Source organism: Hibiscus syriacus, unplaced genomic scaffold (genome assembly GCF_006381635.1).
Source record: "Hibiscus syriacus cultivar Baekdansim isolate YM2019G1 unplaced genomic scaffold, ASM638163v2 tig00112411_pilon, whole genome shotgun sequence".
NCBI lineage: Eukaryota > Viridiplantae > Streptophyta > Magnoliopsida > Malvales > Malvaceae > Hibiscus > Hibiscus syriacus.
This window is the reverse complement of record NW_024063326.1, coordinates 332,169-357,156: the sequence shown is the minus strand read 5'-3', so window position 1 is coordinate 357,156 and position 24,988 is coordinate 332,169. Positions and strand designations below refer to the sequence as shown.

Here is a 24,988-nt window from a genome sequence, read left to right as displayed (position 1 = left end):
TCAAAATATTTTAAGACTTAGATTGATTGAACCTTAAAATCAAACATAAACTATAAGCACATGAAAACAGGGATGAATCTAGGGGGCAATTGCACCCTTGAAAATTTAAAATTATAATATATTTTAGATTTTTTCTATGTATTTTATATTAAAAATCTATTTTTGTATCTCTTGGAGTTTTATAAGAAATGATCATCCAGCTCAGTTGGTAGAGCACAATGTTCTTAACCTTGAGGTCGTGGGATCGAGTCTCATGAGGGTATTTCATAATTTGGAGGTCTCCTACGGAAGCTGCTCTCAACCTAGTGTTGGGGGCAGCCTACTATCTTACCTCCCCTTACCCCATTACATATGGGAACAAGGGACAACCAATCATTTTGGAGTTTTATAAGTTAACTCGTTTCTAAAATTTTAGAAATTTGTTCCCTTAATTTAAAATATTGCATTAATTCTTGAATAAAAAGCCTTTCACTGTAACTTTTATAAAAAAATAATACATAAATATCAATATTATTAATAACTGAATTTAAAAAGTAAAATTTAATATATTATATTTTTTAAATTATTCACAAAATTTCCAAATAGAGTATTAAAATAATTTATTTTAACTCGTCAAGGAATTAAATCAATTCAATTAAAATTGAGTATCAACTAAAATTTAATCAAATTAAATTAAAATAATTTATATTTTATCTCGACTCATTTATATACTATAGCCTACAGGGACTGAGTATGGAGGATTACCCTAGGCAAGGACTCATTTATATACTATAGCCATATGGCATAATGGCAAGGGGATTATCCCGCGTTTGTGTTTTAGATTTGAAAAATTATTAAAATGGAAATGCAGCTTATCATTAGGAGTGTAAGGACACATTAGGTTTATCGAGAAGATAACCGAAATAAATATATATATATCAATTGTTTGCAGACATGGAATGCTAAAATAAGGTCACCAGGGAGTGATTAATACTTATTTCTTTCTTTTAAATTAAAAATAGAATTGCAATAACATTTCTTTTCACAAAAATAATAACTAATTGATAAATAATTAGAATATTTTAATATTTAATTTTTTTAAAGGGATGCTTTAAATTTTAATCGTGTTTAATTGTCATATACTCAAATTATATATTTTCATACAAAATTTTCAACAGAAAATGTTGAAAATAATAAATTATTAGGTAGCTATGCTAAAAATATTGAACTTGTTTTATATTTCAAAAACTTATACTTGAAATAAATTCTCTTTATAAAATATTCAAATTGTTAAATTTTTTACTTAATACAGAAATCTAAACAAAAAATTGTTCACCTGATAAGAGAATATATATTTATTTATCACTTGATGGTAAAAATATTACATTGATTTTTTAAAATTTATATTTAAATAAATTATCTCTATATTTTTATTAAAAATGCAATATTCAAATTATTGTGTTTACAATTATAAATAATTTTTAAAAATATTAAAATAACACCTTTCTTTTATCAGCGGAACGTGATAAAATTAAGATGGCCCATCAAAATCAAAATTTAAACTCCTGCTATCTACTACTTTACTAATTTGAGGACAAACGGTGTCGTTTGCTCCCCATCGGTCAATACCGACAAAAAAGCATTTGCCGCCAAGCTCCCTAGGATACCTACGACTAACCCTAGTCAAATTGTAAACCTTACGCTGGTTAATCTTCCCCGTCACGATCAACCCACGTGTCCATGCCTCAACGGTTGTGATCTCTCTTCTTCCTATATAAACTTGTTCTATTTCGCTTAAAACCCTAACTACCCATCGCAGCAAAAAATATCTCATCAGATCATCTCTTCTTAAAAATTCAGCACTATGGCCCAAAATCCCAAAGTCTTCTTCGACATGGCGGTCGGTGGTCAGCCGGCCGGCCGAATTGTGATTGAGCTTTTCGCCGATGTTACTCCACGCACAGCCGAGAACTTCCGTGCCCTCTGTACTGGCGAGAAAGGCATCGGAAAATCCGGTAAGCCCCTCCACTACAAGGGATCATCCTTCCACCGTGTGATCCCTAATTTCATGTGTCAAGGAGGCGATTTCACCGCCGGAAACGGAACCGGAGGTGAATCCATCTACGGATCCAAGTTCGCCGACGAGAACTTCATCAAGAAGCACACCGGTCCCGGAATTCTCTCTATGGCCAACGCCGGACCCGGAACCAACGGATCTCAGTTCTTCATCTGCACCGCTAAGACTGAATGGCTCGATGGAAAGCATGTGGTGTTTGGACAAGTCGTTGAAGGCATGGATGTGGTGAGAGCCATTGAGAAAGTTGGGTCTAGTGGTGGAAGGACCTCCAAGCCCGTCGTTATCGCCGACTGTGGGCAGCTTTCCTAGAAAAAAAAACTGAGTGGTTTATGTTTTACTTGGGATGTTTAATGTCTTAGTGATTTTAAAATCTCTGATTTAGGCTTCTCTTTATGGTTCTGCTCTTAGTTTCACTGTTTTTGGTGGTTTTCAGGAACTTGCTTTATGTAGTTTTTATGATGGACTACCATTAAATAAGATACTCTATTTCCTCATCATCATCATATATCTGTGTTCTCTTTGGCTTCCCTTTTGATATTTTCCATGTGATAAAGATGAAATCGGGTTGGTCAGTTCAATGTTGGTATTCGGCCACCGTCCTGTGGAAAAATGACTCTTTATTATAAAAGAAGTAGACAAGATGTAGAAGACAAAATATGAAGATCCAAAATCCAACCCAAGTAAAGTTATTCTTGATTTTTTAAGAACAATTTGTAAAGGTGTGCTTTGGAGATTGATCCACAGCCTCAGCTTGTAAAGCAAAGGGAAGCCTCACTTCATTTGTGGAATCCCACCACCGATAATTATAAAGTGGGTTTTGGGGTTGTATAACAATGTTTTGCTTCGGTTGAATCCATGAACAATGATTTTGAAGTATAATTATAGTTCCCTACCAAACTTCATTTTCTCTACACAAAGCTTTAAAATGCGTGCACCGGCTATTTTCCACTCCATATTTAGCAGTTAAACATCTCCAAAATGATGATAATGATTACTCACCACATAACTAATATTAGGATTTTTTTTATTTACTAAATTACCACTTCAAATGTTATTCGTTTATCTATTAAACATGTTATGTATAATTGAGATGCGTATAATATAATTTATTAACAACTAAGGGTTCATTTCACCAGTTTTAACGTCTGGTTGTAGTTATTGATATTTTTTATCTCACATTTTTATTTTTTTGCTTTTAATAATTTTATTTTTATAATATGGTTTTTTGTATTTTTATAAAATGTTTTCTTTTATCTTTTGACATGTTTCTGACTATTTGGTCGATGGTCTTTCGGTAGTCTTTCGATAGTCGTATCATTTGTTATAGTTTATTTGTCGTAGCAGTCAAATTCATTTGTATCTATTATTTATTCAAAATATTTTAGTCAAGTTTTTTTATCTTATTCTTGTATGGTCTTTATGTAATCTTAAGAGATTAGTTTATTTTGTCGATGATTATAAAAGAATATTCTAATTAAATATTTAATTTACGATTTTAATTTTAACTATTTTTTTATTTTTTTAATAAAATTACTGTTTTATAAAATTTAAAATTTAAAATACACCTTTCTTGATTCAGTCGTTCATGATTTCAAATTTTAAAAGTCATGACTAAAAACTTTATAAATATTCCACTAACCCAAACACATTACACATCATATTAGCTTTTTTATAGTTTTAAAAAAATTGAGATAAAAGAGCTTCTTATTATGGTTTTTTAAATCTTGTATGTATATTTTGATAAATTGTGATATTCTTTTAAATATTTATTTAGTTATTTAATTTATAATTTATTTTTTAAAAAGTTGATATTTTTCGTTTAATTATTATCTTTGTACAATTTATAACAGAGGTAAGTGTAAAACCTTTTAGTTTTAAGTTTTTTTAAGATTATTTGATGAGTGAAAATAGAACGATGAGATTAACATTACGAAATAAGAAGACATTCACAAAAAATAATAATGACTACATCTCAATAGTCTATTTTTATTCCTCCAATGATTCTAGAAAGGTGTAAAACTAAAACTCCATCATAATATTATCTATTTAATTATTTAATTTCTTAATTATTATATTTTTCGTATAATATAATTATTTTTTATTTTAATTATTATGTTTTAGTGTTTTTATTTGATTTTATTATGATACAAAATTTATCAATTAATTTTATTAACTAATATTTTTTTAGTAAATAGTTTATGTACTTATTTAAAATTAACAAGAGTGGTACAAACCAAGGGACCTCGGTGGTAAAGGAATTGTTGTTATTCTTTAAGGTCTTGGATTTGAGCACCATGAATGCTAAAGGTGTGGAAGTTTAATGTCAAATGGTCGAGAGTTATCTTTGAATAGATACTACATTATACTTATCCTAGTTTAATAAAAAAAATAGCAAGAATATAATCATCTTCTTGATTCATTTATTTATAACATTAAAAAATCTCTCTTTAAAGCCACGAGGGAATATTTAAAGTAAGGCATATTTCATTATGCGTCTCGAGTGTTCGAAGATTGTAAGCTGAAACTAATATTTATTTTTGTACTCATGGAAAGATGAAGGATATTTCATTCCAGTTAGGTCTTTTGGCCGATGGTCGTGTTATGACCGATGAGAGTGGTGCTGATTGGGCTGCTCTATCCTACCACTTACTTGGAAATGTATCGAATGATTATAATGGTGGTCAGATCTATATGATTTGAGTGGAAAAAAAACTTCAACGATTTTTTTGAAAAAGACAACTTTGAGAAGAAGAGGAAGACACTTATACGTGCTTTGGTTTCAATAAGTGGCAGAAATAATTTTTACAGTGGACATATATATATATATATATATATATATATATATATATATATATATATATCAATAATTCAATAGTGCATGAAAAGAACTGCATAACTCAAAAGTGTTATGCAGTTGAAAAGAAAAATCCAGTGGAGTTAATAGTAACTTGGTGTCCTGGCTTTCACATGAATTTGCTCTTTGCCCCCACTTCATCAATACTCCTCTCTGCTTTGACGGCCAACTAATTACCCGCACCACCGAATTCCAATATTCAAAAATATTACGGCCACCTTGTGTTTACACATATTGGGGTTGTTCTGAAACCCCAAACATTTATCATCACCAGCTTCATAATCTCATTAAGAATGGTTGGTTTCATAAATTCTACTTTCATACCAATAACGTGGACTATTTGTCTCTTGGAATGGTACAGGTTCCATTCTCACTGTTATGTAATAAATTTGTAGGATCCCCTGGTGGTTCACTGTCAGTTTTTGAGGGTTAGTGTTTGAAAATCCAACATTATCTTCTAAAACCTGTCTACAGCTGCATTTAATGGTCTCTGAAATTGTAACTTATATCCATCTGCTTGCAATCAATGTGTTAGCCTTGCTGGTATGTATGTCTCTATAATTTTAAACATAAATTTCTAAAGAAGATCATTAATGGAGGCAGTTGAGGGTTGAAAAAGTGGGCAACACACTTCTCCTTTATTTATTTCACCTTGCAAGTGCAGATGTACATCCATTGGTATTGACAGAAGTCATTCCCTTTTCACTTTATGATCTTCCTGCCTTCTGGTTTATTCTCTATTCTCCAGGTTTTATGGATTTGGCACATAAGCTCCTGTTCACAGCTTTGGTCATTTTTGCAGCAGCCATAGATGGGACACAAGCAGCTGCCATGGTTTCTGGGGCGGTCTTCTGTGACCAATGTAAAGATGGCCAGAGATCCGTCTTCGATTATCCCCTTTCCGGTAACTTTCTATCCTCTTGGAGTATCAGCCTTGTCTGTCTTGTTTTCGATTGATTGATTTCTGTCTTGCAGGAATGAAGGTCACGGTTACATGTTCTGATGGTAACGCACAAGTGACAATGTCAAGGGAAGAGAAAACAAATGCATTTGGAACCTATGTGATACGATTCGATGGAACGCCGGACTTAAGTAACTGTAATGCACAGGTTTCTGGCAGTGGAGAAGGGGCACACGATTGTGGTGCAACCGCTGGTCCTGCCCAAAAACTGAGACTCATGTTCAGGATGTTTGGCACGGAGATGTTTGGGGTGGATTCTTTGCTTTCTGAGCCTGCTCAGCCCATGTCATTCTGCCCAAAGTCATCCAACCCTGTGCCTGCACCTGTAGTAACACCTACAAGGCCTCCTGGACCAGCACCGCCTACGGGTTCTCCTCCGACTATCAGGCTGCCGCCTTTGCCACGATTGCCTCCACTGCCACCATTGCCTCCGATGCCACCGTTGCCCTTCTCCGAAGCATCGGCTTGTTCACATCAGTAATTACACTTGGATCTTTATGTCAACAGGCCTAGTTAACATACAAATTTGCACTTTTTATTGAATTCATGAGAGTAATTCATCAACAAAGAAGTGATCAATGATTTTGTCGTGTATTTCTACTTTTTTCAGGTACTGGACAATGCCGGAGTACAAATGCTACTGGAGGGTACTGAACCCCGAGTCGAAGGTTTCTCTTATTTTCGGGCCACTTGCCGCAAGGAGGTATGGGGCCGATATGACCCTACGGGAAAGCCTCAAAGGGCGAGGTGACCCATACAAGACACTGCTGAGGGAAGCCACAACAGCCCTTCTCAACTCCTATAACAGCCTTCAATTCCCATACAATTCAGTTGGTGTAGTCACACATACGAATTGGGCACTTATGGGTTCAACCAGAGGCGTCCTCATCACTGGTTTACGGTTCATAAGGGCTAATTCCGGCACCGGCGGAATCACCTGCAAGTTAACCCCTTGCAAATGATCTTATGTTGCCTGATTTTATTTGTAGGCTTGTCGTTTTATATTTGTTTCTATAGTTTTATGGCTTGTATGCCATTTTCTTATCATTAATCATGTCCAGAAGAGGGAAGGTCTTATTTACCTATGTTCTGAGAATAAAATTGGAGTCCCCAACTTCATACGATATGCTATTTGCCATGATTTTCTCTTTTAATGGTAAATGAGAAGCATCATTACATGCCAAATAATTTAAAAAAAAAGTAGTAATAGATAATTCAACCAGAAGCATTACATGACAATTGTTTGTGTCGTAATTTAGTTCGTTGTATAGGTTAAGCAAAATAATTTAGTTTCAACTCTAAATTCATTTTTCAAGAATTAAATTATTCTAAATATCTCAATAAATACAAATATAATTATATATTCTTAGAGACTGTAAGTTCAAATAGACATTAGCAAATAATAAGTGAGTATAATTCAAGAATATGTGTGTTAAAGAATAAATTATAAAAATTATAAAAAATGAATTATTACATTAATATATAATAAACTAATAGAAATACAATATTCAATTAAAATTTTAACATAATTTTCCTTTAAAAAGATTTAACATGATTTTATCAAAACATCGACATAAAATAGATTCTAGTTATATCAAAATTATTCAAATCCAAATTAAATGTTATAAAATTATATTAAAAGCTATCACAATCATATTAAATATTATTTACGAGATTTTTTTAAAGAAATTGAAATTTTATAATATTTAAAATTTTGAGTTTAGTGATCTCAATAATAATTTTCTTCTTAGAAGATTTGAGTTTAAACCCCACATTTATAAGGAGCGTGTCATGCAATAAAGCGTAATGAACATCAAAATCGCGAAGTAGTACTAGCTCCACCCTGCAACAAGCCTTTGCCTCTCTAGACTGATGATGTTGACCTCCCCGAAGCTACTGGTGCATCCCTTGATAATCTCGGGCAATCTCTAACAAAGTGATTAGTGGCCCCACACTCATAACATGCTCTAGTCATCTTCCTGCACTCTCCAAAATGCATCTTACTATAGAACTCACACTCTGTCATTATGGAAGCTCTAGTTTATTCCCCAAAACTTAGCAAAGAAGTGGTGGCCAAAGGTCTCTTCCTAGGTCCCAGGGTAAATCTTTGCTCTAACCTCCAAGACTGAGTTGGTGTAGAACTCCCTTGTCCTCTAATGTCTCGGGCTACTTGATAGATGACTTTGCTACTCCGATATAATCAGAAGCTCTCCTACCAGAAACATTGACCTTACTCATCATTACTGTCTTCATATTTTGAACATTTTCTTCTGCTTTTGTTTGTCTGGTTAACTCATGCAAAACATTGGACGGATATACTGCCAATTATGAAGTCTCTCAAAAAACATTTTACATGTAAGAGATTCAGTCGCCGCTATTAGAGTATCTAGAATACACGATTGTATTCTAGAATATGCAATGTGTGCATATGCTCCTAATATGAGTATTGTGTGTGTGAGTGAGCTGTTAAAGTTTATTATGAATGTTGGAGTCTGTTTTGAATCTGTTATAGAGGTAGAGTAAACTTGAAGGCACAACTATTATATAAGCTGGTGTAATGCAGAGTATTTCATGACCATTTAATAAAAGCTTCATTCTGTCATCTTCTCCATGGCAACATTCTCACATGGTATCATTCGCCAAAGATCCTGACATCGTTTTCTCTTCCACAGTTGCGCCGACGATTGAGTTCCTTTACTCTCACTTTCTTTCTTCTCCAAAACTCTCACCTCGTCCTCTTATTTTTCTCCGATTGTTCTCCCTTTCTCACTTGGAAAGAGAGGTTGATTCGCGTATTCTAAAAACCTGTTGCTATTGAGAACTCTATTTTTTCACTTGATTTAATCGATTCTGGAATAAATGAAGTTGAAGATCAGCAAAGCCTGTGATCTTGGCTCCATCTCTGTTTTTCCTCCTCATACAAGGAGATCAAGCCTGCCGCCGAGTGTACCGCAATCATCACAACTTAGATCACTACCATCACAACAATTATTCTCACAGGGGATTTCTTCTCAGCATGCCTTGTTTTCTCAGATCTCACAAAACTCACTCGATGAAATCGTGACAACTGATCAGATTCTGCTGAAAACATATTTGTTTTCCACTGTTTTCGTTGAGATTGCAACTTGGAGAAAATACAATTTGGAGCAGTTACATCTCCGACAGTTTTCCCTTCTGGTGTTCTTGTCGCTTCACACGGTTTTGGCCCTCTAGGTCCATCTCGATCAAAAATTCAAATGTCTCACCATGTTTATGAAGCTGAGAATGATTGTAGCTTTTTTTTTGAGAAAAAGAACTCAAATGAATCTTGTCTTCGTTTGGAAGATTATGAAGCTGAAGCCGAAACAGCTGCTTCTGTTATTGCTGTTGTAGCTATTACTAGTGACGAGATTGTTGGGAAAGTTACGTGTAACACCGCCGTATTTCGCTGGTAGGAGGCCTACAGGTTTCTCCTCCCCAAATTCGGCTCCTTCTTCCACAACAGCGTTCCGCCACCGCTCGACGACATCGAGATGGCCAAGCAGAGAGCTCAGGAGATTGCCGCTCTCCTTACTGCATCCGTTGCCTCTGCTGGCACTGAGCTGAAGCACCCTCGTGTCTAAAACGGATCTGGCGGTGGCTTTGATTACGAGAAGGGATTTAGCTCCGCTCCTTCTAATATAAAACCTTCATCAAACTCTGCTCCTTCAGCCATACCGGTTTCTTATGGAAGCTATCATGGTAGTAGCAATAAGATTGATATTTCTCAAAATAGGGTTGGTGTTATAATTGGGAAATCTAGAGAAACCATCGAATATCTTCAACTACAATCTGGGGCAAAGATTCAGATCCAAAGAGATACTGATGCAAACCCAAATTCCATGACTAGGCCTGTAGAGCTCGTGGGTACTCCTGAACAAATAGCTAAGGCGGAGCAGTTGATAAATAATGTTCTTGCCGAGGCTGAAGCAGGGGGTTCTGACATGGTTTCTCGACGAATGACTGGACAGAATGGAAGTGAACAGAAGGAAGGATTGGCACTTCCGATTCAATTCGAACGGAAGAAGGCATCGACACTTCCGATTCAAGTCGAATGGAAGAAGGAATCGACACTTCCGATTCAAGTTGAACGGAAGAAAGCATCGGCACTTCCGATTCAAATCGAACGGAAGGAAGCATCAGCACTTCCGATTCAAATCGAACGGAAGGAAGCATCGGCACTTCCGATTCAAATCGAACGGAAAGAAGCATCACACTTCCGATTCAAGTTGAACGGAAAGAAGCATTGCACTTCCGATTCAACTAGAACGAATGGTTTACTAAATCATTGTCCAAATCTTCATTTGCCCAATTTTAACCCAAAGTGTAGGTTTTCTCATTTTCTCAAGGAGAAGGAAAAGAGTAGGGAGAATATTAGAGTATCTAGAATACACGATTGTATTCTAGAATATGCAATGTGTGGATATGCTCCTAATATGAGCATTGTGTGTGTGAGTGAGCTGTTAAAGTTTATTATGAATGTTGGAGTCTGTTTTGAATCTGTTATAGAGGTAGAGTAAACTTGAAGGCACAACTATTATATAAACTGATGTAATGCAGGATATTTCATGACCATTTGATAAAAGCTTCATTCTGTCATCTTCTCTATGGCAGCATTCTCACAGCCGCTAACTCGGGGGAATACGAGTCAAATCGAAGTTCCTTTCATACTCAAAGACAGAATGGTCTCTATGAACTTATTGATAAAATTGCATCCGAAGATCATCCATGTGGGTCTTCCAATATAAATAATTAAAAAATTTCCTCACCGAATAATTAAAAAACTTTTACATGAATTGACTTTATCTATTATTGTTTATTTGGGATTGATTAGGTTGCTCAAGAAATAAGTCATCTAGTTAGTAAAGAGATCAAGCATTTGTTTAGCAATTTTTGACCCGATTCGTCTTCGATCATTGGTGTCGAAATACATCCATTTTTTGAGTTGCTCTGTTAACAAGGTTCATGTCGGAAAGATATTGGCTAGTAAGCCTCTTCCAAGCAGACATGTTGGATCGGAAACCCTCTTATGCCACTAAAATATTAGATCATGCAAAGATACGGACCACAAATCATTTATGGTTGTACATCAAAACTATCTTTTGGCAGGCTACTACTTTCGATATAAAAAAAAATAAGATTCAATACGAGTAATTTAAAATAAAAATAAAATCTAACGTGAATAAAATTTAATTGCAAATGATCTCTCTCCTTCTCCTCTTCTTCATACTCTCAGTTCTGGTCATCACCATCAAAGGCGGTGATGGTTTCATTATCGAGGAAGCCACCATCGAGAACATCCAGAGAGCTTTGTGCGAAGACAAGCACACATCACTGCAGCTGGTAGATTTCTACTTGCGCAGAATTGACAACTCCGCTTCGTTGTGTGCTTGAAATCAATCCCGACGCACGGCTACAAGCTGCGGAGGCTGATCGAGAGAGGAGTAACAGTCCTCGTTATCATCGTTCGTTCATGCATGGCATCCCAGTGCTGCTTAAGGGCTCGATAGCGACGAACGATAAAATGAATACGACAGCAGGTTCATACGCGATGTTGGGCTCTGTGGCTGGTCGGGACGCGGGAGTGGTTGAAAAGCTGAGGAAAGCCGGGGCTGTTATTTTAGGGAAAGCGACTCTAACGGAATGGTATTCTTTTCGGTCATTGTTTAAAATTCCTAACGGCTGGTGCGCTCGAGGCGGCCAAGCCCAGGTACTTCAGGGTTTGCGCTCTCTCCAATTTAACCTTACTGTCTCCTTTTCATTTATTTAAGTTTAATTTGATTGAGTGATTTCAGTAATAAAAAAGATTGTTGTTTTAGGATATGGATTCGGTCAGGTTCATCCACAAAATGTATCTACGTTGTCAATAAGCTAAGGTAAAAAAATTATAAACATACATTATCTTGTAATCATTCTACTATTAAAAAAAGGTTTAATTTGGTTTGGTGGTGGCTTTGCAGAATCCTTACGTTGCAGGGGGAGATACTTGTGGATCAAGCAGCGGACCAGCCATTTCTGTCGCTGCTAACATGGTGAGCGTTTCACTTGGATCGGAGACTCACGGTTCTATAATCTGCCCGGCAGATTATAACTCCGTAGTAGGTTTCAAGCCAACCGTAGGACTCACCAGCCGGGCTGGTGTTATTCCAATCTCTTCGAGGCAGGACACAATTGGGTAAGTTTTGTTGTTTCAATTGAATTGTAATCATTGACAAAAAGGTAGCCTATATACACACTAGAAAAAAGATGAAAAACAATGTCTCAATTGCATGCATTCACTGTGGTGAACTATTTGATCGAGGCATTTAAAATTTGGAGTAAATAATATTCTTTGATGATGACATAAAAGTCCAATGGCGAGGACAGTGGAGGATGCGGTTCACTTGCTGGATGCAATAGTCGGCTTCGACCGGAGAGATCATGAAGCAACATCGGAAGCTGCTCCATTCATCCCCCATGGTGGTTATAAACAATTCCTCAACAAATATGGAATCATGGGAAAGAGATTGGGAGTTATCAGACATCCATTGTTGGACACCTTAAACAGATCCATTGTTTCAACATTTGAGAATCACCTTGATTTACTCGGGTACTATAACAGTACTCTTTATTTTTTCAGATCAATAAATGGTTCATTGCACTTAAAGGCAACATTTCACTGGAAGGGTTTGAGAAAGTGATGAAAGAGCAGAATGCGGACGCATTGGTGGCAATATCACTTTCCACGAGTGTGCTGGCAATTGGAGGGTATCCAGGCGTTTCGGTCCCAGCCGGGTATGAAAGCAATGGGATGCCGTTTGGGATTTGTTTTGGAGGATTGAAAGGCTCAGAACCCAAGCTAATTGAGATTGCGCATGCCTTTGAACAGGCTACCAGGATAAGAAAACCTCCTCCTCTTCAATCGTTTCATCTTACCAGAGACTCTCCCTTGGCTACCGTTTAATGGATTGGGATTGTTGCCAAAATTTTCTTCACAATATGTTAAATAACCACATTTTCAGGCTTTTGTATTATATAGAGATAAACACGTGTAGTATATCAAATACAAACTCTTCTTTTTTGATAAAATAATAACTAAGCAAATCAAGCTTCAAAATTAAAGAGAAACACAGTAAAAAGATAAATTTATTACAAAATAAAGCTAAAATACAATTACAAAATAAAGAAAAGCTCTAAAATTTAATGTATCAAATAATTAACGAAACCTCTAAAATTAAAAAAAAAAGCTAAGATAAACAATTTGAACCCTATTCAAATTGTTTGCTCGATGCTAATGCATCAATTCATAAGGAAAATAATTAACTGCAATACTAATTAAGGTAAAATTAATCTAAAAGCAAGTAAGAAATATAAAATAATGTTATTCTTCTAACGCCTAAAAATTTTGACTGAATTTACTGAATTCCAAACATGTAACTTTTTTTTTGCCTAACTCGTCGTTACAAATACAAAAACATAATATTTAAAAATTGGATAGTTTAATTTTACTTTCGAATAGATGATTTTTTAAAATTAAAATATTTGAGACTAAATTTTGAACCTAAGGTTTTTGATTTTGTAAAAAAAGACAAACATATATTAAAATCGAAGTGTTTAGAATAATTTTTGGAACTAAAATTATATTTGGTGTCCAAAATAATTTTAGTTTTTATCTTCTTTCGATACTATTATTATTATTATTTTCCTATTTATTTTTCTAAAATTAGAAAAAACTAACGATAAAATGAATTACGAAAGCCAACATATGGATATTAAATATCGGATATTTATTGAACATCATATTTTTAATGAACGTAATAAATTGAATTTAAAATAAATATAGAATGAATATTAAACATAATTTAATTAAAAATATATATACGATTTAAATGTTTTTTTCACAATTAAGTTCATTTAATTTTGGTGAACTTTTCTTTAGGGCTCATGAAGTTGAGATCAGCTATTCTCTTCACCTCAAAAACATTTTCCATAGATCCAAATTAAACATTACTAAAATTTATTACCGGAAACGGACGGCAAAAGTCTCTACCCTTGAACTGGTCATGAAGTAGACCGCTTAACTAAAAAAAACAGAATTAAATAATTAATTGCAGATTAATAATTTAATATTGAGTATAGTTAGAAGAGTTGGAGATATATATTCATAAAATAATCATATAAACCCGTTGGTTATAGTGTTCCCATGTGCTTGGAGGTTTCTCTGCTGGCTTAGTTACCCTTTAATTTATCCTTCGAAACATGGATTTAAACGGTGGTATGCTATCGTAATAATGTCCGCTATATGGTGGTAGAATTGTTCAGCAGAGAAAGTTCCTGTTTCATCGAATTATATAATCAGAACCCCTGGATGGTATCTATATATAGGATCGAAATTTGCGAGTTGTCTCGATAGTGAGTCAAAGTCCTCCATTGGAGCTTTACCAATGGCTGTCCATTCTTTCGAGAGAATCTCTTCCTTGTTCCTGTTTTTTATTCTTTCTTCCATATTTTCATTTGGTGCTTCCACCCGTACAATCACAAACTATACATTCTCAATCGGAGAAGCAACGGTAAAAGATATAAAACAAAGTATTGAGAGAAACCAACTCACCTCGAGGCAACTCGTTGAGTTCTATCTCGGAGAAATCTCCAGACTCAACGGTCTCCTTAAAGGGGTCATAGAAGTGAACCCCGACGCATTGCTCCAAGCTGATGCTGCCGATAAAGAAAGGAAGTGTAAACTTCCTGGTTCACTGCCTGACTTGCACGGCATTCCCATTCTGCTCAAGGATACCATTGCTACCAAAGATAAGCTGAATACCACGGCCGGCTCCTTTGCATTGCTCGGGTCGGTTGTGCCGAGAGATGCTGGCGTGGTGAACAAGCTGAGACAAGCGGGAGCAATCATTCTGGGTAAGGCTAGCCTGAGTGAATGGGCTGATTTTAGGTCGATTAATGCACCTGCTGGCTTTAGTCCTCGAAGTGGACAGGGAAAGGTGAGTTAAATGAATCACTCTAGTGAAATGTGAATAACAAAACAGTAACAGAGCTTGTTTTGTAATGCCATGCAGAATCCTTATGTCTTGTCCGCTACTCCGTGTGGGTCAAGTAGTGGACCGGCAATCTCAGTGGCTGCAAACTTGGTAACAGTGTCATTAGGGACCGAGACAGACGGTTCCATCTTATGTCCCGCCAGCTTTAACTCGGTGGTCGGTCTCAAACCTACTGTTGGTCTCACGAGCCGAGCCGGGGTCATTCCGGTTACTCCAAGACAGGACACCATTGGGTTAAGCTCTCTTTTACGCTACTCCATTTTTCACTGTAATTTTTGGTGATTTTGGTTCTTATGTGACAATTTGATGTACATCAGGCCTATCTGTCGGACAGTATCGGATGCCGTGTACGTTCTTGATGCCATTGCGGGCTTCGATTCTAACGATGAAGCAACTAGACCTGCATCGTACTATATCCCACCCGGTGGCTACAAACGATTCCTTAATCCCTATGGGCTCCAAGGAAAGAGATTGGGGGTAGTGAGAGATCCATTTTTCAAAACCATTGGACTCGGTTTGGTTCAGACTTTTGAGAGCCATTTTGAAACACTAAGGCGACTAGGTGCCATTGTTGTTGACAATTTGCAAATATACAACATCGATGTCATATTAAACGTCACCGCAAGCGGCGAAGCAGCAGCAACCATAGCCGAATTCAAATTGTCCTTGAACGCCTACCTCGAAGACTTGGAGGTTTCCCCGGTGCGATCATTGGCAGATATTATAACTTTCAACCTGAAATTCCCTGATTTGGTAGGGTATTATAAGATCATGAAATGTGTTCTTGTATGCATTTATTTTAAGATTAACATGGTGGGCATTATTGCAGGAATTGACGGATGAAATAGGCCAGGAAATCTTCTTGGCAGCCGAAGCCACAAGTGGGATTGGTGCACAGGAGAAGGCAGCATTATTAAACTTGGAAATCTTTCGAAAAATGGATTGGAGAAGTTGATGAGAGATAACGAGCTTGATGCAGTGGTGACACCGAGGTCGGATGCTTCTGCTGTGTATGCAATCGGAGGGTTCCCGGCGATTATTGTCCCAGCTGGGTACGATAGCCAAGGGCTGCCCTTTGGCATTTTGTTTGGGGGATTGAAGGGGTCCGAGAGCAAGCTAATTGAAATCGCATATGCCTTTGAGCAAGCTACTATGATTAGGAAACCTCCTTCATTCAAACCTTGAAAAATAAGATTAAAATGTCCTTTTATTGAATTTGTGGGAGCAAATGTCATTATCGGAGCTTGAAGTCTAGATCTTAAGGTATTAGCGAAGAACTTCAACTACTTACTCTTGAGTATTTGACTATAATTTATGTTTTTAATACCTACAGTTATAAATCAATCGATAATATATTTTATATTATAATTGAACATAACAATATCAGAATACATTAAAGGGTTTTGACAGAGATGAGTTGAAGGACATTGATTGAGAGTGACATTCTCTCCTAATAACACATTGATTCTTATTACTTATACATCCTATCAGACGATTTTTTATTAGTCAAATTAAAATAAAAGATTATAATTCTAAATACAAACTTTCAACTACATTATTTTTAGTGTAATTTGCTTTTCATGTTTAGCAATTGACATGTTTTTATCAACTGTGCACTAATTGACCTGTAATTTTATACTTTCGCTTACAAAGAAAGATTTATAATCCTGAATGTTTATCCTGACCTTTATCTTAATAAAATAACATGAATTTTATAGAAGAGAGAAGGAAAGTCAAATGCAGGGAGTATTATTTGGCTTCGTTGTCATCAATTATAAGCTTACATTTTCTTAACATTAATAAAGCACAATCTCATTTCGTTGACTTTAATTTTCTAAAATATACTAACAATTAATTTTATTAAGAAAATAAAATATATATCAATAAATTAAAGTCAACAAAAATAAAAAGCATAAACCAAGTGATCAGTTTAAAAATTGTTGTTATTTTTTGAGATTTTGGGTTTGAGTATTATGTATACAATGATATAAACATTTAATATCAAATAGTCGAGAATCTTTAAACAAATATTATCTTACATCCACCTCATACTAATAAAAAGAAGTAAACAAAAATCAAAGCATGATAAAATTAAAGAATTAACCAAATAACCCTCACCTAAAGAGGTGAGAACACATCCAAACCTGGAAAGAATAAAACCTGTAAAATCAAGATAAAGATACATTACAAGAGTAAATAAAAACATTCTTTATACGGAAAAAAAGATTTATTAGATAAAATAAATAAAAAATTCATATATATATATATATAATAAAAACTAAAGAGACGAGAGAAAGAAACAATAGAAATTGATGATTGTACTTTTAAGTTTAAAACTAACAAAATTATACCTTCCACTTTAATTTTATATATATTTTATTTTCATTTTATATTCTGTTTATTGTTATTTTCTTAATAAATCATTTATGACATTTGAACTTAAAATATCACCACGTGACTAATTGATTATAACTTGATGTTTAAAGAATATTAGTTTATGAACCATGAAGTATTCCAGGGACCAACCTACGTTATTGGTGGGTGGCTGTGCCCCAATTTTATATTAAAATATATAAAATTATCATTGATAGAGATGTTTACGTGTATGAAAATATATAAAAATATCAACTTAACTTCAGGTTCCGTCCATGGATGTATCTTTTAGCAATATATAATAAGCCTGAGGGCTCAATCCCATCATTTCTTAAGACAAAAAATCAATGGAAAGAAGTTTGATATTCGCATGGATTCTATTCTTCTCGTCGGCCACCGTTCTAACGTCTTGCCGTGGTTATTACTCCGATAGCGTGCCATATTTTCCCGCTCCAGAAAAGGTAACCCATCTTCACTTCTTTTTACACGACACACTCACCGGAGAAAACCCTTCTGCTGTTTTAGTTGCCCGTCAGAACATTACAATATTACCCCGGAAGCGCAGTGACTCCCTTCGGCAGCGTGTTAGCCACAGATGACCCTCTAACCGTCGAAATCACATCAGAGGTTATCGGAAATGCTCAAGGCCTCACGGTGTTGACTAGTCAACAAGACTTGTCTCTGGTTGTGTACTTAGATTTCGGGTTTACTCGGGGCGAATTCAACGGTAGCTCGTTCAGCGTATTCTAGAGGAATCCGATTATGGAGACGCATCGAGAGCTGGCGGTCGTCGGAGGAAGAGGGAGGTTCAGGATGGCGACAGGGTTTGCAGAGCTTAAAACTTATTGGAACTCCGGGGATGGTAGAGTTGCGATTTTGCTCTATGTACAACGGTAGAATAATTTCACTATGAGAAAATAGGAATTACAACTTCTCTCGATTTACCAAGGAGAAAACAATAATTCTCTCTTGATAAATAGGAGAAAACAACTCTCAAGAAACTCTCTAAATTCTCTCTAGTATTAGAAGAAAGCTAGAATGCTTTGGGATGGTTTTGAAGCTAAATGGGATAGGGTATTTATAGCTAAATCTTAAGGACTTAATCTTGTAAATACCCTAAAGTTTAATGACTAAAGTTTGTAATTTGACCATATAAAAAATCAACAAAATTGGCTTTTAATATTTTTTTTTCAAAGCCACCGGCTGTTAACTAGCAGCCCATGTGGTTTTTGATTTTTCAATCTCCCACTTGAAGATTTGATTGGAATAATCATATCTTCACACCATTCTTTTTACCTTGTACCTTTATGTTGCTTATATTTCCGTCAGGATGCAAGAGGATCGATACGTTCTTGTTCTCCTATTTTTCATATTTTACAACTTAAGGATGTAAGTTGAGAAAATAAGGTGTTCAGTGTATTTAAGTGCTTCGTCACTTAAGTAGATTCTGACATCCGGAGAGTGTACAATTTTCTCTTCAGGAAAATTTTATTGTGCAGCGATGTGGCATCGTATAATTTGGTGAGATAATCTCATATCTCCTTAGCTGTCTTTTTCTCCTCGATGCTTGACAATACTTCATCTGCTAATGCTAGATGAAAGTTTGCTATAGCATTCCCGTCCATCTCGTTCTATTTGATGTCATCTGCGAAATCCACCGACCTTTCATTGATAGCCGCTAGACACCCGTTTTTCCTTAGATGGCCTTCATCTTCAATTTCCACAATGAGAAATTTCTCCCATTGAATTTTTCAATATCAAATTTCGTTGCCGTAGTTTCTTTTACGGATAACTCCCATTATTTCACTATCGTGAATAGTTCTCTGGAACCTTCAAAGAATGGGTAATAACTTTTTATTTTTCTTATGTTGGAGGATCTACCTTTTGGTGGCAACCACAAAGACAATAAGCAGATATTACACACTCTAATCTAGCTCTGATACCAATTGTTGCGAAAGACGGCTATTGGATAGAGCAAAATCGCAAATGATAATTTGAGAAAATAAAAATGAAGATAAAAGAGACACAAAATTTACGTGGAAAACCCCTAAATAATATAGGGTAAAAACCACGGACAACGGTAGAATAATTTCACTATGAGAAAATATGAATTACAACTTCTCTCGATTTACCAAGGAGAAAACAATAATTCTCTCTTGATAAATAGGAGAAAACAACTCTCAAGAAACTCTCTAAATTCTCTCTAGTATTGGAAGAAAGCTAGAATGCTTTGAGATAGTTTTGAAGCTAAATGGGATAGGGTATTTATAGCTAAATCTTAAAGACTTAATCTTGAAAATGCCCTAAAGTTTGTAATTTGACCATATAAAAAATCAACAAAATTAGCTTTTAATATTTTTTTTTCAAAGCCATCGGCTGGTAACTAGCAGCCCATGTGATTTTTGATTTTTCAACAGGTAGAGCCATTGTGTAGTATAACGCGACTCTGTTTCATCAATAGGATGACATATTGCCCGCTCTCATTTCGACTAGTGCTGGAAAAAAATAAAGTTTGTTCATGTTTGTTTAAGCATAGTTCGTGCGTCAGGTTTCTATTGAACTTGATCTTGTTGTTTATGTGATTATTTATATGATTGTAAGATTTATTTCTACTTCAACTGCAAAAGCATAAAAGTTTAAGGATTAAAATGGACAAAAATCTTATTGATTTTGACCTGATCCAATATCATTAGGGTTGGATTTATTTATTGGAATCATGTTTGAATTGTGTTAGATTTAATTTAAAAGGATAAACTCTATTTATAGTTATTAAATTTTTATTAGTCACCAAAATCGAAAAACTTTCATTTAAATTGTCATTAAAAAGAAATTTTTTTCAATAATTAAATTGTTAAATCATTAGTGACAACTGACATAACACACCTAGTAGCTGAATCGATATATTCATATATTATTTTCTTTAATAAATTAATGTTATTCGACAAAATAATAACACATATTATTTATTTAAATTTATCATGTTTTATCTGTTTTTGTTATTCGAGTTCGATTAGTGATAACATTCCATGGCCCCACAGTTCTGAACTTCATCAGAGTTTAAATAATTGGATGTGTCATGCATTCAAAATAAAGGAAGGAAATGTTACTATTGAAAGTTTTCTGCACATAGCCACGGTTGTACCAAATTTAATATTTAAATTAAAAAAGCATTATTCATTAATCTTTTTAATTATGAAAAAGATAAATTACAATAAACTAGTACTTAACAATAACTAGATAGGGCAAAGCAAACCTACACACATATGCTTGAATACTTCTTTTTTTCTTTTATTATTAGATATTTGCTTAGTACAAAATTTAAAAGAAAAATATTAATTGTTGTTGTTATTCTTGTTGAGCTCTTTTAAAAGAAAAGCGACTGTATTAATAGATAAAGGTTTTTCAAAGCAAAAATCGAGGCCAGCCGCCATGAAAGCTTGCATCTCACACGGTGGCACACGAGAAGTTAAACCAACGATCATGCTACTCACTCCCATAGCTCTCAACGCCTTAGTTGCCTGTAAAACACACGCATATATAATATTATTGTATGGTTAAATTGGTACAAAATCTTCATTACTATAAATTGAATTTTGAATATTATATATACCTCGACACCATTCATGACAGGCATTTCTTTGTCCATTAAAATGAGATCAAAATAAGCTCCAAGATAGAAAAGATCGACAGCTTTTTTTCCATTCTCAACCACTCGGGTCTTTAGACCAACATGTTTGAGATACGTATCATGAAACATTCGAAGGAGCGGATCATCGTCAACAACCAACACACTCTTGTTCCTGTTATTACCAACCATGTCGTCGTCTGATTTCATGCTCATTGATGAACTCGATGCACCATTCCCCGACATTTTTCTACCTCTCTTCAAAATTACATAAATTATGTTAGCTATTTAAGCACTCAAAATCATGACAAATTTACTCAAAAATACAAGCAATAAACAAGTAAATAATTAGGAAAAATGAAGATATATGTATGTATCTTAATTTGATTACCTCAAATGCAATCTCGCTAATTCGGAGCGACCGTATCACTCAACTATGTGGATTTATATTCGTGTGTTTAAATGGTTTAAGAGTTGTCTTCATACTTTTAGTTTGTAATTTAGCTTTAAGCCAATGGTATTTTGTTTTAAATGGTTAAAAGGCGAAAAATTACAGTGTTTGGATTTTCTTTCTTTTTATAATAACTTCTCACATATAAAAAATCTTGTCGTTTTCTATTATTTTAATAATAAAATTATTAATATAATCTCTCTGAGATACGCAATAAAGAATAAAAGATAGTTTGACATAAAACGTTATCTAAATATATTAAATCAAACTACTTTTGTTAGAAGTGTTCCTTTACATATATATCCATTTTTTTTCTAAATAATCTACTGATTTTAGAAATCAAGATTTGAACACATATACCCGTAACATTAATCTTAAATGATTCAATCATTTCAGATTATTGAAAAAAAATGTGTTACTTTAATTGATATTTATAAAATTTATCTTGTTGAAGCATATTAGTAACAAATACATTGGCTGACTTGGGAAATATTATAGGTGGAAACTTTTTTTAGGAAAAACAGGTGCGGAGAATTAATTTCAGATCTAAATCATTTGATATAGTAGATTTGAAACTCATTGCGTGGACTAGACGAATTTTTTAACATATAGTTATAAATTAGAACTCATTGAGGGAATTGAACAAATTTCAAATTTGAATTCATGAAATTCGTCGTGCCCACACCACGATTTATAAAAGGAGAAAAACATTTGAATGGATTGAAAAAACTAAGGAAGCCTTTGAGCAATTAAAGTTGTCTATGCTCCACGCCAATTCTTGAATTACTTTGCTTCAATAAAACCTTGGATTACTCTTTTTGAAGTTGTATTTGAATCCGAAACCATAAAAAATAACCATCAATCATCGAATTTATTTTAATCGTCCCTTTGTTATAGAATATTGATTTGTAAAAATCGGTGCAGAGATCAAATGGTAAACAGATTATAATAGTTGCATCCGCAATGATATTTTGGCTCGCCATAGCACCAGTCTATGGCCAATACTACTCTGAAACTGTTATGCCACCGCCTCGGCCGGGGAAGTTGACCCGACTCCACTTCTTCTTCCACGATATCCTCAGTGGCACCAACCCTGGTGCAGTCCCAATAGCCCGTCCTAACACCACCAACGCAGGCCTATACCTCAACTTGATTGCGATGGATGATCCCCTGACCGTGGGACCAGAACAAACATTGAGGAGAGTCGGAAACGCCCAAGGGCTCTACGTATGGACCGCTAAAGACCCTACCCTGTTCGGTGCAGTTTTGTACACTGATTTTTCGTTTACGAGTGGCAGGTTCAATGGGAGCTCCTTCAGATTTTTCTCGCAGTTTCCGATTACGGAAATCGCTCGAGCCAAGGAACAAGTTATTGAAATGGCAATAGTGGGAGGGAGAGGTGCGTTTAGGATGGCCAGAGGGTATGCTCTGACGCGGGCAACTTATGTAAACCTCATGAATGGGGATGCTAGTCTCGAGTTCAATGTTACTTTGTACCATTACTAAACCAGACATCAATAACTGTTGTAATTCTGTGAATTATAATTGGGGAAATAAAGAATCCAATAACACAAAGGATATTGAACTTTATACGTATTGAACAAATTGCTTTCGTGCATTACGTTTACTAAACGTCGAGAGATAATGGGGTTAACCTTACCCAGGAAAAAAGTATTAAGTCACCATGGGCGAGGAGCTTTTAATAATTCTAAGGGTACCCGCAACTAATTGGTCCAGTGAGATGAGATATTAATTTTTTTAAGTAAAGTTAAAGATTCAAATTGTAACGTTGTAAATAGAGAAAACTAGATTGAAAGGGTCATTGTCATTATGAGCTTTTGCATTACTCTATCTAGATTAATCAAACAATAAATTGAAAACCAGATGTTATACCAAAAAAAAATAATCAAAAAATTTAATGATATAAATAATATAACTCCTAAAATTTGATGACATCTTATGTAGTTTATCCTAAAAAGAACAATTTATTGGCCCTTGTTACACTAAACGTTACTATAATAAATTATGCTGTTCGATGAATTTCTTCCTTCCTATAAGCATCGTTTGCTGGAATTTAACATTTAATTAAGTTATATTTTCAAATTTTCCGACTTATTTTAATTGAAAGTATAAAAAATTATTAGCTTTGGACTATGAACTATGTAGTAAGCTTTGTAAATAAAAAATTGAAAAATTATATCTAAGATTGAAGATTTTCCACCATATTTGTAGTCAAATGACATTGTTTTCGTGTGGTTATTTTGATGCTTAAAGTGTCGTTTTTATAGATATAAAATTTTTGGAGTGTATCATTTTACCACTTAATTTTTAAATAATTTTCTTTTTAGCACCTGGGGTGGAATTAAAAAATTTATTTTAAGGAGACAATTTAAAAAAAATTATTTTAGATGTCAAATTTAGAAATTATATGAAAAGAATTTTCAATTGGATGAAAATGAATAATGGGTGTCAATTTATGTTTAAAGATACTAATATTCTTTAAAAATATGTTTGTTTTATTTTATTTTGAAATATTTTTATATTAAGTTATAAATACATTTTCAAAAAAAAAATTGGGGTGTCATATGACACCCCTCTTAGTAGGTCGGGTCCGCCAGTGTTTAGCATTGTACTTTCTGGCCACCGTCGGTAATCATGTATTGCCCATCACTGGTCATATTTCACAACAAGATCGATTCCAAAACGTTTGTATTTCATTCCTCTTTCTTTCACTAGAAATATTAATATTTCGACGAAAACTAATTTAAAAGTTTGACATATTAATATTTCGATATCTTTCGATGATTGTTTGGTGAAGCTAGTTTTGAGGTATATTGCTCGTCCTCTCAAAATAATATTTTTCACCGTTTAGATTTTTTAAAAATCATCCAAAATAATATCAATATGAGAAAGTCTCTAAACATCTAAAAAAACGGTAGATTTTTTTTGTTTCATTTCGTCGATTTTAAGTGGGTTTCGTGGAAAACTAATCATGCGAGAAAAATGAAAAGTGTGAACATTTTAGAACCAATTTTGCTACGAAAAATGATTGATTACGTGCGGTGATTAGCTTTCATTGATGACCGAAAAGTGTAGTGCCAAAAAGGTAAATTGTTTAAATGTTCATTGGCAAAGAACGATACATACCTAAAGTTTAGTGTCTAAAATGGTGTCATTTCAGGCATCATAATAACCAAACCAAAACGATGTAGTTTTGGTGTGACTTACCACGTCAACGATCGTTAGTTATATCATTGTCATATTAGTGACTTAACGGCAGAGGGACATAATTGAATGTACAACTAAAGTTTAATGCTATAATTGATAAAAAAAAATAAAAGTTTAGTGATATAAAGATGATGTGACAAGGTATATACTCCAACTATATGATTCAGAAAATTATGATGCTCATACCAATATCATATATTTTGGGACCTATCCTTTTCAATGAAAATTGACTTTGATTTTTTCTCTTCTTCTTTGAGGTTTGATTTTTAGCTATTAATTTTGAAATCGAGGTATAAATTATTTTAGTTTAGGAAAAGACTAAGAGATTCAAACCATTTTGTTATGGTAAAAATGATAAATAATTCTACATCAAAATTATACTTGACTACC

At 34.4% G+C, this 24,988-nt stretch overlaps 5 protein-coding genes and 3 pseudogenes across 5 annotated transcripts; 7 read left to right on the top strand and 1 right to left on the bottom strand.

Moving 5' to 3' along the window:
* Window positions 1-1,773: 1,773 nt before the first annotated feature.
* Window positions 1,774-23,906, top strand: LOC120179267 (peptidyl-prolyl cis-trans isomerase-like). Its single transcript, XM_039184906.1, has 2 exons — window positions 1,774-2,375; window positions 23,870-23,906. The coding sequence occupies exon 1, from the start codon at window positions 1,844-1,846 to the stop codon at window positions 2,363-2,365; it is 522 nt and encodes a 173-aa protein (XP_039040837.1). The 5' UTR covers window positions 1,774-1,843; the 3' UTR covers window positions 2,366-2,375; window positions 23,870-23,906.
* Window positions 5,601-6,995, top strand: LOC120179266. Its single transcript, XM_039184905.1, has 3 exons — window positions 5,601-5,814; window positions 5,886-6,348; window positions 6,482-6,995. Exons 1-3 carry the CDS (start codon window positions 5,664-5,666, stop codon window positions 6,831-6,833), a joined length of 966 nt encoding a protein of 321 aa, XP_039040836.1. The 5' UTR covers window positions 5,601-5,663; the 3' UTR covers window positions 6,834-6,995.
* On the top strand, window positions 8,731-10,786 carry LOC120179368 (annotated as a pseudogene).
* Window positions 11,089-12,832, top strand: LOC120179367 (annotated as a pseudogene).
* LOC120179366 (probable amidase At4g34880) lies at window positions 14,313-16,116 on the top strand. Its single transcript, XM_039184982.1, is given in 5 exon segments — window positions 14,313-14,864; window positions 14,940-15,154; window positions 15,239-15,674; window positions 15,751-15,832; window positions 15,835-16,116. Coding segments are annotated over 5 exon segments (1,557 nt in total). The 3' UTR covers window positions 16,107-16,116.
* Window positions 17,642-19,728, top strand: LOC120179365 (annotated as a pseudogene).
* Window positions 20,645-21,165, bottom strand: LOC120179364 (two-component response regulator 24-like; the record flags this gene model as incomplete). The annotated part of the gene is made up of 2 exons (XM_039184981.1): window positions 20,905-21,165; window positions 20,645-20,812 (listed from the first exon to the last, which is right to left on the bottom strand). Coding segments are annotated over exons 1-2 (429 nt in total), but the record flags the coding sequence as incomplete, so codon positions are not given.
* Window positions 22,334-22,876, top strand: LOC120179268 (dirigent protein 4-like). Its single transcript, XM_039184908.1, has one exon. It carries the CDS (start codon window positions 22,334-22,336, stop codon window positions 22,874-22,876), a length of 543 nt encoding a protein of 180 aa, XP_039040839.1.
* Window positions 23,907-24,988: the final 1,082 nt, after the last annotated feature.

Excerpts from the sequence above, each read along its gene's own strand:
- LOC120179267 (XM_039184906.1), top strand. The coding sequence starts at position 1,844 with ATGGCCCAAAATCCCAAAGTCTTCTTCGACATGGCGGTCGGTGGTCAG.
- LOC120179266 (XM_039184905.1), top strand. The coding sequence starts at position 5,664 with ATGGATTTGGCACATAAGCTCCTGTTCACAGCTTTGGTCATTTTTGCA. Across the intron at positions 5,815-5,885 it reads CTTCGATTATCCCCTTTCCG|GAATGAAGGTCACGGTTACA; the intron begins GTAACTTTCTAT and ends TCTGTCTTGCAG. Across the intron at positions 6,349-6,481 it reads GCATCGGCTTGTTCACATCA|GTACTGGACAATGCCGGAGT; the intron begins GTAATTACACTT and ends TACTTTTTTCAG.
- LOC120179268 (XM_039184908.1), top strand. The coding sequence starts at position 22,334 with ATGATATTTTGGCTCGCCATAGCACCAGTCTATGGCCAATACTACTCT.